Genomic DNA, 13,004 nt, shown 5'->3' with positions numbered 1-13,004 from the left:
CTCCACCCCCCCGATACTCGACTGGATAATTTCTGGCAATTTGTCAGGGAAACGTCCGCGTATCGCCGCTCGCCGGTGTAACGCGGATGAGGATATACGTTGACTACATCGCATGTCGTACACATCCAGGCGCAGTTATAGAGCGGGTGACCCTTCATGAATGTATGGATGGGACGGCGAGCGACCCGCGCGCGTACGAGTCGACCAATCTCACACCCGTCGCAGTGGTGGCCCCCCCGGGTAACTGCGACCGAAACGGCGATAAGAACAACAATAATACTAACACGGAGGGATAACACGCGCTTCAATTAAAGTTAAGACGGTCCCGGAGAATTCCCCGACACCTCGCCGCGCGCTACGGGCTTATAAATATCATACCCATACCGCATCCCGGCGCTTCCCCACGCTAGACCAACCCCCCCTCCGTACGGTACACGCATGGTTATAATCGTTAAATTTGGACGAGCGGGTCGACGCGTTTGTAACGCCGGCGAAAATCGACAACCCCGGTAGGATTTTCGGGGACCGATACAAGAGGGTGTACAATTTCACGTGTTCCGCCTCGTTCCTCCTATTTTTATTTCGCCCCCCCCCCCCCCGTCGAGGACACCCCGTACCAACAGCCGCGCGCTCACTCCAACAATGAGAGACACACAAACTGGCGGGGGCGGCCTAGGGGGATGATGATCGATAAGAAATTGCACTAAGTTATATACGATTACCGACGCCATTACGGGGCGGTGAGGGAATATATTATTTTAATAGCCCCGGAGCGGTGCCGATGAAAACGACGATCGTCGTACCACCGCCCTTCGGTGTTCGCTTCGGAGAGACGAAAGTCAAAGTTAACGAACGAGGAGGGAGGGGTGCGGGGCCACCCCGCGAGGACCGGCTACGAAGCGACTGCTCGCCGGTCCGCTCGAATCCCCGCGAATTTCCGCCCTCTGAAACTACGGATGTGACTCCTCGAATTTCCACGCGGACGTCTAGAACGGCGGATTCTACGCCTCCCAAGACTCGGTGTACGCCTATCGCTGACAGCGATCGCATCATTTTCTACACGTAGAGGGGTCGCGACGCCTCGACGAACGGGGTAAGGGACGTCCCCGTCATCGTCTATCCCTTCTTGTTTTACTTGACACTTTCGAAATGGGCCCCGCCGATGGAAGTCGGAGATGCGGTAAATTTGAAAAATGGTTGTTTTCCCTTATTCTCACGCTTTGCCGAGTATATTCCGAAGAGTTTGAATTTATTTCCCCGTCCCTGCCGCGCGGTGGTTTCTACCCTAGACCCGACCGGAGTCACTTCTTCGAACTCGTCGGCAGTACGACGCGTACTTTTTTTTTTTACCACCGCTGGACATATATATTTCGCCGGACGATGCGAGCGTAGGTTTTTTCGGGCTTCGAGTTAAATAAGATTTGCGATTTTTCGGACGCGGTTCTCCCCGCCCCCCCCCCCCCCCCCCGCCCCCTCGGAAACCCCCGTTTCCGGACAGTAGAAAAGAGTCGGTCGAGCACAAATCTCCATTAGAGGAGAGGCGCGGGATCTTTATTGCGCCAAGGGTTTTGGGCAGTCCGTCTTCGCGTCGGTGTGTTCGAGTCCCCGAGTTGCCCGGTGCGCGCGTTTTCCTACAGGGGTTGGGGGGGAAGGGGGAAGAAAACGGGGGTGAAGTCGGGGATTCGGTGGGGGCCGTGATTCGCAACGTTGACCCTCGCGAACCGGAGGCCCGGAGCGTTTCGCCGACTCGCTCGAAGACGTAATACGACCCCGGAGACGATTAACTGCCCCCGCCCTGCCAAGTCAGCTACCGAAATTTGGCTAGTTAATGCACACCATGCCCCGCGTGCACGTCGGGAACCCCGGGCGTCGCATCCTCTCGCGAATAAACCACCCATTCCCTGGCCGGACTTTGAGTAAACACGTGTACCACCGCGCAACCTCATCGAAAGTATAAATGTATAATAAAACGGAGAGGGGGTGAAACAAGGGGGGCAACCTGATGCATAAAAGATCGCCGAACTATCCTCCGCTTAAAATTACGTCGGTCGAATCTTTTATGCATCAGATCGCTGCGCCGCGACCATCCGAACCGGCGTACAGCGCTCAGAATTTCCACCTGCATGATCGGGGGATGTTTGCGAGAGCGGTAGGTGTGCGAGGTATGGCATTAGGTGTAATAACCTGATACCAGGAACACCCCGAGAGCAGCGATACTGCCTGTAGGGGATGATAAAACACAAGGATGAGCGGAGCAGCTATTCGTTATTAGCGGGAATCGCGAGTAGGGGATCGCGTATCACCTCGCTTCGCGTGAGGAAGTGAATCAGGCGAAAGAAGTCACTTCGGAAACATACCTGCCCGTCATTTCAGCGGGACCTAATAACCGAGTCTTACTTGTGCGGATTTTTATACCTTTCTTCGTTAATTTGTACCTCGTTTTAATACTCTTTATTTTTTCCACATCCCCGCCGTCCCTCCGGGGGCGCTTCAGACTCGAAAAGCGGTCGGATGTACGGGGAAATCTGTTCCGCAGCCGGTTACGACGTACGCTCGTACATCCGGTATACGTACAGCGGCTATACGTAGGAATAAACGTCTGGTACGTTAGTCAGGTATACGACACGTGGGTACATACATATAAATGTATAACTGTGTACACGGCGGGTAAGTATAAATAAGACGCGATATGGTAGCGAGATATGGGGGTCGGGGGATCGTGATACGCTCTGATATACGAAGGTAATCCCGGTTTCCCAGAGTATTTGCGGAGTCGTTGTAAACTTATATAGATATATAATGTAACTAATATGTCTAAAACGGGTGCGCGGGCGCGATTTCTTTCCGAAGGACGTCCCGCGTACCGGCGCGCTGGCGCGTCGAGGGCGCCCTCCGGTGAATCAACCCCTTTCGTAAAAATAACCGTTACGTACCGCGATATCGATGGAGAAAGAGGCGACGTGCGCGCATTGAAATTTTCGTCCAACCCTTTTTGTTTTCGTTTTACATTTCTTTTTTTTTTTTTTTTTTCTTCGTTTATCCCCGTGAGCGGGAGATATTTTTCCCCGGGACTTATCTCCTTCGTTATTTCTCCGTTTACCCCGACGGAGAGGAGGCGGAGAAGGAGGAGAGCTCTCGAAGGAGAACAAAAAAAAAGATGAGACAAAGAAAAAAGACGGAGAACCGAAAGTAGCCGGTATAATAATTCGAGGGAAAAGAAGAAGCTGAACGGATAAGCTGCTTTTGTAAATTAACGCACGTACAACGGTAAATGAAAGGGAGAAGAAGAAAAGGAGAATGAGCGGAAGAAAAATAAAAGATCGACGGGGTCGAACAACAAAACTTAGGGCGAAATGACGTGACGCCATAAATACACCGGTCACTGTACTTTCTCGGCAGCTAACTTACAGTCACCTCGGGTGATCTTAAAGTGCCTCTGGGAAATCTGAAAAAGATAACGAGATCGCTATAGCGAGTACATATGTACGTACGCTCCGGTACATAGGTGTCGGGGACTGTGCGCGGTGTACCTACTTGTACGTAGCCCGCTGACGGATTTTTCGAAGCGAGCTAATGCCGATGACGAAAGAGGTACGTGCAACTTCGGGCCGGGTGGCAGGTTGCTTCGCCGGAAGGTGGAAAAAAAAAAAATTCATAGATAAAGAAGGAAAAAGAATTAGGGAAAACTGGGATGCGGTCGCGTATACCTATACGTAGCAGGGACGCTCGGAAGCCAGGATATCGGAGCCAAATGGCCGGGCGCACTTCGATATTCGATATACATTAGAACCTTTTCTGGAACATAAGGTGGAACGACCATTAGACTGGGATATCCGATGCAAATCGACCCTCTTATGATTCCGATCGGAGATATCCAATCGCGCATATGTGTCACACACCCGGATCTGCATTTCCAACCAGACCCTACCCCCCCCCTACTTCGTCCCATATCCCGATGCAACAATCCCTGCAGCACGTAGGCAGATGTGCAGACGCCGTTAGTTTCAATTGTCTCTCTAGAGATTGGAATTGTATGTGTCGCCGGGTCTGCGGAGGGCCGTGCGCTTCGAGTATCTACGGCCGTCTGTATTTCCCGCTTGCATCCGTATAGGTACCACGCTACGTATCGTCCGCCATCCTCGGGACACTTGAACGATGGATGTGCGATCCTCGTTTCGATCAGCGGATATAATTTACCCGGGGCTTCCGGAGGTCAAAATTTTGCCCACTCTAAAAAAAATGATATCACGCCACGTGAATTTCCCGCTTTCGCGCAGTTGATAACAAATCCCAACGGATCCTTGACCGTCACCTACGCACCGCCGCGATCGTATGAATGTAGTAATGAGAAGAAGCGACACAATACGGTCGGTGCACGATTTTTTCTACCGTCGTAAGAATAAGCTCCGTCGTTCGATCAATGTGTCCAAAATGACCGGTTCAACGCGCGTTGCTCCGTTCAAGTCTGGGTTATTACCTAGTGAATATAAATTCTTTTTCCCACTTACGCGCTCGGAGGCGATTCGGAGGGAGCTTTCGGGGTTATCGAACGGACACGAGGTGGCTGTAAAACATAACGATCGGTTTATTATTCCGATCCTTTGTCACCCTTCGTTGGTTCGGTTCGTTCACTTTTTTCTCGTAATATTTTCAGGGAGGTGGAGTGATTCCGGCAAATGATGATCAATTGAAGAAAGATTTTGGAAAATGACGCGCATCAGCTCGGTGTTCCTACTGACTTGGGGAATTTTCGTCCTCACTTTGATCGGAGGTAAGTGGTGATCCGTAAAAATGCAAAGGACACATCGAAAAAAAATCGATTTTTGAGCGAACAAAAAATCGATTTTTGGGCCAAAAGTAAAGTAGTTTGAAAATTGATTGTATTACACTTTTCTTACGTATTTTGACCTCAGAAATCCGATTCTGGAAGAAAAATTGACCTATCTTAAAAATTGACCGAGTTATCGCCAATTTTCAGCTTTTTGGGATCAAAAATTAAAAATTGAGTTTTTAGTCTATCTTAATGTAATTTGAGCTCAGGAATCCGAATCCGAAAGAAAAATTGATCTATCTGCAAAAATGATGGAGTTATCCCCATTTTTTCGCATTTTTTGGTATAAATTTGAGGATATCTCGAAGGGAAAAAATCGTAGCTCAATTTAGACAACGGATTCGTGTTCCTGAGGTCAAAATACGTAAGAAAAGTGCCATACGATCATTTTTAAAAAATAAAAAATTTTGGTCAAAATTTGAGATTTTTCCAAGGGGTACCCCTTACGATTTTTTCAAATTTTGGCCAAAAATTTTTATTTTTAAAAAATGATCGTATGGCACTTTTCTTACGTATTTTGACCTCAGGAACACGAATCCGTTGTCTAAATTGAGCTACGATTTTTTCCCTTCGAGATATCCTCAAATTTATGTCAAAAAATGCGAAAAAATGGGGATAACTCGGTCATTTTTCAAGATAGATCAATTTTTCTTCCGGATTCGGATTCCTGAGCTCAAATTACATTAAAATAGACTAAAAAATCAATTTTTAATTTTTGACCCCAAAAAGCTGAAAATTGGCGATAACTCGGTCAATTTTTAAGATAGGTCAATTTTTCTTCCAGAATCGGATTTCTGAGGTCAAAATACGTAAGAAAAGTGTAATACAATCAATTTTCAAACTACTTTACTTTTGGCCCAAAAATCGATTTTTTGTTCGCTCAAAAATCGATTTTTTTTTGGCTTTTCAATGGTAATCTTACGTATAATCAGCTCAGGAATCCAAATTTGAAAGCTAAAATCATCCGCTCATGCAATCGATCAAGTAATCATCAATTATTCGCTGTTGGGAGCAGAAAAATTAAGATATATCGATTGGTTTCAGTCGTAGACACAATTTGTTTCGTCGCAATCCATGCATGGGTTGAAATATTCGAATTTCTCAATTCATCAGCGAACCCGAGCTTTGCTGGAGTCAGGTAGCCACGGGCGCGCGGTTTGTTGTGGGGCGTCACCTCTGCTGAGCCCCGAAGGTGACGTCTCACAACAAAGCGCTACGCTGCTACGCGCCAACAAAATTTTTCTGCTGGAAGTATCCCACTTGAATAATTATTCATTCGAAAAACGAGTGGGCTACCTCAAAATATCAAGTAACAATTTTTTTTCACATTTGAAAAATTTTCTTTGTCTATAAGGTACAAATTCTGCTCCAATGCTAAGAAAATAAAAAATAAAAAATTTCCTCCAACCCACCCTAGCGTATATACGCTATATCGTATATTCGCCTATACAAATATACATAAGCAAAGTCGAAAGAGCGGCTGAAATTAGCTTCTACTTTCTCCCATTCTTTTTCTCCATTTTTCTTTGATTTATTTCCTTTTTCTTTCATTCTTTCGAAGAATCAACGTAAACTTTTCGACGTATGTAACGGCGCCGTCGAGGGCTCGTACTTGTATCGCGCACAACAACCCCTGCGATACTCTACTGCGGCGAAGGCTCACGGGAAAATAATTTGAAGCGCGGAATTGAAATAGGATTCAATTTTGTTTATTCATTTTTTCTTTCTTTTCATTCTCTTTCTAGCGTGACGCTGTCGAGGCTGTAGATATCCTCCGCTTGTGTAGATATGTAAAAATGCGGAAGAATAAAAATCATTCGAAAGTCGAATCCATTTTTGTTCTTCTTTTCACAGAGTCCAGATCCGTCAGCTGGGAGGAATGGTGGACCTACGATGGAATATCCGGTAAAACAAATTTTAATGCTTTGTCTTTAGAACGATGAAAAAATGAATAAATAAATGAGTTGAAGTACATTACAACCGAGAGAACTAGAGTGAAAAACAAAAAAAAAACATTCTTTTACGATAAGAAAATAATTTTCTCAGCCCACGTATACACCGGATGTTACGTAACGGTGTGTTTTATTGTCCGATGCGAAAAAAGCATCGCTCTTACATTACATTATGACGGGGGTAAAAAAAAAAATAAATAAATAAATTAAATGAAAAAAAGCAAAAGCGAAGGAGGAAAGAGCACTCGAAGTTACCCCATTGTGTAACAAGCTACGATCCGAGATGAAATTTTATAGTTAACAAGCGCGGAAAACTTGGTCCTATCGTACAGGTCCGGCTTTCTGGGGTCTGATCAACCCCGAGTGGTCCCTCTGCAACAAAGGGCGAAGACAATCACCGGTGAACCTTGAACCTAAGGGGTTGCTGTTCGACCCGAATCTCCGTAACCTGCATTTGGACAAACACAGGGTCGACGGTATCCTCGCCAACACCGGGCACAGCGTTGTCTTTGCGGTCGATAACGACACTCGTCATCCGGTGAATATATCCGGAGGTCCGCTCAGCTACCGCTATCAGTTCCACGAGATTCATCTCCACTACGGCCTGGAGGATCGGACCGGCAGCGAACACACCGTCGACGGATACGCCTTTCCAGCTGAGGTGCGTAGACCCCGTCCCTCGATCGCGTCGTTTCGCGATTTTCGCGCCCCGAGGACCCCCCGTGGAAACATACCTCGGAACAATCGAGCCAGGAACCGGGGTGTTTCTTCGGAATTTTTCTCTCGCTCATTCCGAGACGTTTCGGCCCGAGGGAGCATTAAAATTCGAATGTGACCCAATTAAGGGGGCACCCTAATGTGTCTTTGTATAATGAATATGTGCGCGTCCAGCCGGGTATATCTATACGGGTATCCGTCCGCCTCGGCTTTCTCGCCGTTGCCGCGAGAGCTGATTAATATTTATCGTATCACGAGGTGGTCCCGGCGTTCGCGGCTCAGATAATGCTTGACAAAGTAGCGGGTAACGTCCTGCGGGAAGTTCTTAGCAAATTGCGATAGCCGAAGAGCTTCGCGACTCCGCTGCGCGGCTCTCGGCTTTTATACTCTTCGCCGCGCCGCGAATGTAGAACTTTCGGGGGTAAGGCGAAGGGGGACGAAAGCGGCGAACACCTGGGGCGACGGGTGCGTGAATTACTTCGTACACACGGTAGCGCGGCGGAGGGTATACCGTACATCGGGTACGGTATACACCACCGGTACGCAGGTTGGGTTCGTGATAAATCCAGATAAGATCCACCCACCACCATTTTGTGAATGAATTAGGTATTTGGGACACGTAAACTGCCACGGGCGCCCCCCCCCCCCCCCCCGTCTTTACGTGCGTACATATTTATACACCCGTACAAACAGGGTATAATACCTACGTGGGTACGTATATCGTGGCTGCCTATGGCTGTGACGGCGAACGAATTCGGAAGGGCATTCCAGCCTGTTTCGTGTCAACCGGCCTAATGACACTAACCGCGAGCATCGAGATATCGAGGTTGCCCTTACGTACGCGGCCACCGGCAATCATAAATCTGTGATGACGTTGCTCGCCGACGAGGAAAACGCGGAACCGCGTCGCCGGCTTCGCGAAAGACTTTATCGCGCGCTCTGATCGCGGCGAAAAAAAGGAAAGAAAAAGAACCGCGGGGAAGAAAAAATCGACGGAAGATAATCAGCCCCTAGCCGTTACACCGGTTTCTCTATAACATTATCATCCCCGATCGATGGGCGAATCGCGAAAAAAACCGAAGGAAGAAAACGCCGAGGAGAAAACGGGAATTAATGCGCTGGAGAAAAAAATTTCTGAGAACAGATCGAACGGACGATAGGGGTAGAAAAAAGGACGAGAAAGACAACGGAGTGAAATTTATCGAGGATTTCATTGCGGCGTGGAGTCGAAGTGGCCGTTTTATAATTTAGCTACGCGATCCGTACACAGATACGAAGTATACGCGCTCCTACGATAATTAACGATTACCGCGGTCGAAGGAACGAGATACGAGGGGGTGTAACTTCCTTCGTTGTTTCGTCCGTCCAATTTACAACCGGGAGTCACGATATTTAATCAGCGAAGTGCGCGGACTATGATTGATTCGTCACTGTCGTTACGTTGTTACAGATACAGATATTCGGATTCAACTCGCAACTGTACAACAACTTTTCCGACGCACTCCACAGAGCTCAAGGAATCGTCGCGGTCTCCCTCCTTCTACAGGTAATCGTATGCTCAGAAAGGATCAGAGGCCGATTCCGCATGGAGTTATCCGATCGCCGTAGTAACCGCTGGCAAGGGTATTTCCATAAAATAGAAAACAACGACGGTCAGTTTCGCGGTCATTTCTGTCAACGCGACGAATCATTTTCACAACCCACCGCAATTGCGGGTGGACCGTGACGTGCTTGTCGGTTTGATTTCGGTATTGTGATCAAAGTAACCAGACTTCGCCGCAGTTGGCAATTTTTCGCGAACGAGCGTACAATAGGTGTAACGATCGTTCGTAGGATCGGAGAATGACGGATGACCTATGCCCTGTAATTGATTAATTCGTTCCTTTTTTCATTTCAAGCTCGGTAATTTGTCGAACCCCGGGCTGAGAATATTCACGGAAGGCTTGCACAAGATCAAGCACGGAGGTAAGAATCATCGATCCGCTCTCACCCTTCGAAATCGCGGGGGTTGGAAAATTATTTTTCTCACGTTTGCAGGGGAGGCGATGGAGATCAAGCGATTAGCTGTGAGAGAGCTTCTGCCAAATACGGAATACTACATGACCTATGACGGGTCGACCACCATGCCGGCGTGTCACGAAACCACCACCTGGATCATATTGAACAAGCCGATCTACATAACCAAGCAACAGGTAGAATAATACAAACGCCTCGCTCGACCTATAGTTGAATAAAACTTTGCAAATATTATACACCGTTTGCGTAAACACCGTAAGGCATGCGACAAATAATTCCCAACGAGTGTATCTTATGTACGGTATTTTTTTTATTTCACTTCTCCTTCTCTTCCCTCAGCTGCAAGAACTTAGGAAATTGATGCAGGGAGATGCGAGACACCCCAAGGCTCCCTTGGGGAATAATTACCGACCCCCGCAACCTCTGCACCACCGTCCCGTGCGAACGAACATCAAGTTTCATCACCAGGTGACGAACAAAACGCACAGAAGAAAGCGATTAGCTCGAAATTACCGATATTAAATTCCACGGGAGTTTCACGCATAATTTCCTCGCGCCTAGATGTAACACGTGCAAAATTATTTAGATCGCGACCGAAAACTGTAACGGTTGAAGGGTCGATCGCCGTAATCGATTTCAATTAATTGTAAACTTGGATCGCGCGTATATAGGGTGATTACCGCAATTAAATACCATTTCCCGCCTACGTTATTATATATTCCGTTCGCATAGTTAACGTAACATTATGTCATTGTCAATTAACGCATCGTCAATTTTCTGCTACAGGGAGCTAAGAATTGCCCGACGATGTACAGAGATATCAATTACAAAGGTGAGTGTTATGAAAAAAGGATAAAAAAAATGAAAAGAACCTTCGCGAATACCAATCAACCCACCGTGCAGTAATTTTATACACGCGTCGCCGCTCTCCTCCGGAGAAGTTGGTTGATGAATGAAAAAACGAGAATAAATAAATCGTGAAAAATTGAAGGGAAAAAATACAAAGAAAAAAAAAAAAAAAAGTTACTCTTCAAAAGGAGACTCGGAATAAATTACATTTAATTAATTCGTTAATTAATTACACAGAGAATTCGTGGGATTGCTCGTCAATTCACTCGATTCGTTTGATTTTTGTTATTTCTCGTCATCGACTGTCGAAGGCATCCGGAAAATCGACGAAGGGAAAAGGGAGAGAGTATTACGTCACGTTCGATAATTGATTAGCTTCCTACTCCCCAAATATTGGAGTGAATTCTATTTTTGTGTCAAACTCATCATCGATTGCACACGTCGTCCCAATTAATCATTGACCAACGGTGTACCCGCGCTTCGGCGGGTATGATGTGAATACAACCATATGTAACGCATATAACTAACGAGGAATTTCCTCTTTTTTCTCTGTTTGCAAAAAAAAAAAAAAAAAAAAACGGACAGCCAACAGTTGGAATCAGCCCTGAGCGATCGAAGTCCGCGCTTTGATCGATCCGACGTAATCGCGCCAGCTGGAAATCCTCGTCGGAGTTACAGGAGTTGATGCAGATCGTCGCGCGTCGTCGGGATTTTCGCCGTATTGCGAAAATAAGGAAAATAAGGAAAATGACAGCACGAAGAGAATAAATAACGAAACGAATAACTGAATAAAATTAAAATAACGGAAAAGGAATAAAATTCACATATCAACGTATATGTGTGTGTGTGGCGCAAATCTAAATTTTGTTATTTATACGATACATCACGGAGGTTTGCCTCACCTCTGCATAACTGGTCAGAAGAAAAATAATAATAACAATACTAATAATAAGGATAAGAATAAGGATTCCAATAATACTAATAATATGCTTCGTTAAAATATTAAATTTATTATGTATAGACGTGATCTGCCAAGTATGTTTCCATTAAAACACTATCAGATTGAAGGGGGGAAGAATTACGAAAAGCAAAAACGACGTGAAAAGAAGACGAAAGAGAAAGAAAATGTTGCGAAAATAACAAAAAAAAACAATATACATATATTAGTTTAGAGACTCGGATAAGAATATAAATATATATCGATAAATATATAACAAGAGGAAAATGAAGAAACATTAAGTAAATTACCTAATAAAATTGATAAAAAAAAAAAAAGCTATGACTATCGGGGCCTGTGAGGGTAAGATGCAACTATGTAAAATATATAACGAGAAAAAAAACGAAAAGTAATGAAAAAAAAAAAAAAAAAACAACAAAACAACAAAAACGTAATAATGAATGAAAAGTTTATACTCTATTCTTGTAATAAAATTGTGAAAACGTAAGAAAGGTCGATGTCTAAAATTATTTCGCTAGAAAACCCTCATTCAACGGTGTAAAGATGGAGATGGATATAGAAATGGGAATAGAAATAGAAATAGAAATAGAAATAGAAATAGAAATAGAACGTGGGGAATCCATCTTGACTTATTTTGCCAAAGAGGTGAAATCAATTTTCTTGGTTCACGTCTATTTGCGCGAGTTTCTTTCAACACATGGACATAAATATATTTACAGCGTTGGACAATTCCTACCAGAGTATCTATTCCGATCTGTACGTAAAGGTAGTTTTGTAACCAGCTGCAGACCCAAATATATGTATAAAAGTTTACAACCCCCGCAAGGAATATAGGAAGCGATCGACGAGTTGCACTGTAAAATCGTTCACCTTCGGCGGTATACGTATAGAGAAGACAGCCAGGTTATAGACTTTTATTTCTGTTTGTTCCTTCGACGTTGAACGTCGTTCGTTGTTTACTTTGACCACGCAAACAACCGGGGAACGAAATGACATTCGATATACGTACGTACCGCGTACACGTTCACCCGCGTACCTACGTCGACTTTATAGATGAACACGTTCCAAGTCTAATGAACTATTCCTCGCCATTAAATATAGATAAAACACCGCGGTACCTGTCTATCTAGGTATACGAATCTACGCGCGTGTACCAGTAGATGTTTGCAGGTACAAATTGCGTATAGAAACGAAAATGTCACGAAGCCGAGCCTGGTCCGGTAGCCGCGCTAAATTACAACCGAAGTCAAACAAACTGGAAGCCTCGGCTATTATATTGGTCTCTTGAAAGGACGAGAGGTTCGATCGGAGGAACATTTCCAGCTTCCGGTCACCCGGTGCGGATTTCGCTTTGAATTTTATTGCGGTGGTTGGTAGTTTTCTTCTATTTTTCAAGGGCGACTCGTTCACCCCGTCCTCGAACCGCCGCGATTTTTATTTATGCGGCTCGGTACCGGCGACTAATTGATGGCGTGCCTGGCACACCGTGTTTATTAATCAGCGTTAAAAGCTCAAATACGAACGAGCCCGGCGAGGAAAAGTGAAAGAAGGAAGGAAGGAAGGAAGGAAGGAACGTCCTTCGCGACCGTTCGTGTCGTTCGTCGGATCGCGTTCCACGGTTTTTATTTCCTACGATACGCAGAGTTTAACGCAGTTTACACGCACTCGAGAGGAAATCGGC

General features: G+C 45.5%; 1 protein-coding gene across 2 annotated transcripts in view; it reads left to right on the top strand.

Moving 5' to 3' along the window:
• The window catches only part of LOC105691250 (carbonic anhydrase-related protein 10), a 28,838-nt gene extending 17,066 nt beyond the window's left edge, over positions 1-11,772 (top strand). For both annotated transcript variants that reach the window (XM_048656364.1, XM_012409594.3), the window contains exons 2-10: positions 4,655-4,771; positions 6,686-6,736; positions 7,116-7,444; positions 8,951-9,046; positions 9,399-9,465; positions 9,538-9,692; positions 9,856-9,984; positions 10,303-10,348; positions 10,951-11,772. In XM_048656364.1, coding sequence (XP_048512321.1) covers positions 4,708-4,771; positions 6,686-6,736; positions 7,116-7,444; positions 8,951-9,046; positions 9,399-9,465; positions 9,538-9,692; positions 9,856-9,984; positions 10,303-10,348; positions 10,951-10,973 — 960 coding nt within the window. In that variant the 5' untranslated portion in view covers positions 4,655-4,707 and the 3' untranslated portion in view covers positions 10,974-11,772. The remainder of the gene's footprint in view (positions 1-4,654; positions 4,772-6,685; positions 6,737-7,115; positions 7,445-8,950; positions 9,047-9,398; positions 9,466-9,537; positions 9,693-9,855; positions 9,985-10,302; positions 10,349-10,950) is intronic.
• Positions 11,773-13,004: the final 1,232 nt, after the last annotated feature.

This window comes from Athalia rosae, chromosome 5 (assembly GCF_917208135.1).
Source record: "Athalia rosae chromosome 5, iyAthRosa1.1, whole genome shotgun sequence".
In the NCBI taxonomy this organism is placed as follows: Eukaryota; Metazoa; Arthropoda; class Insecta; order Hymenoptera; family Athaliidae; genus Athalia; species Athalia rosae.
Note: the sequence above shows the minus strand (reverse complement) of the source record. Positions and strands in the feature narration are given on the sequence as shown.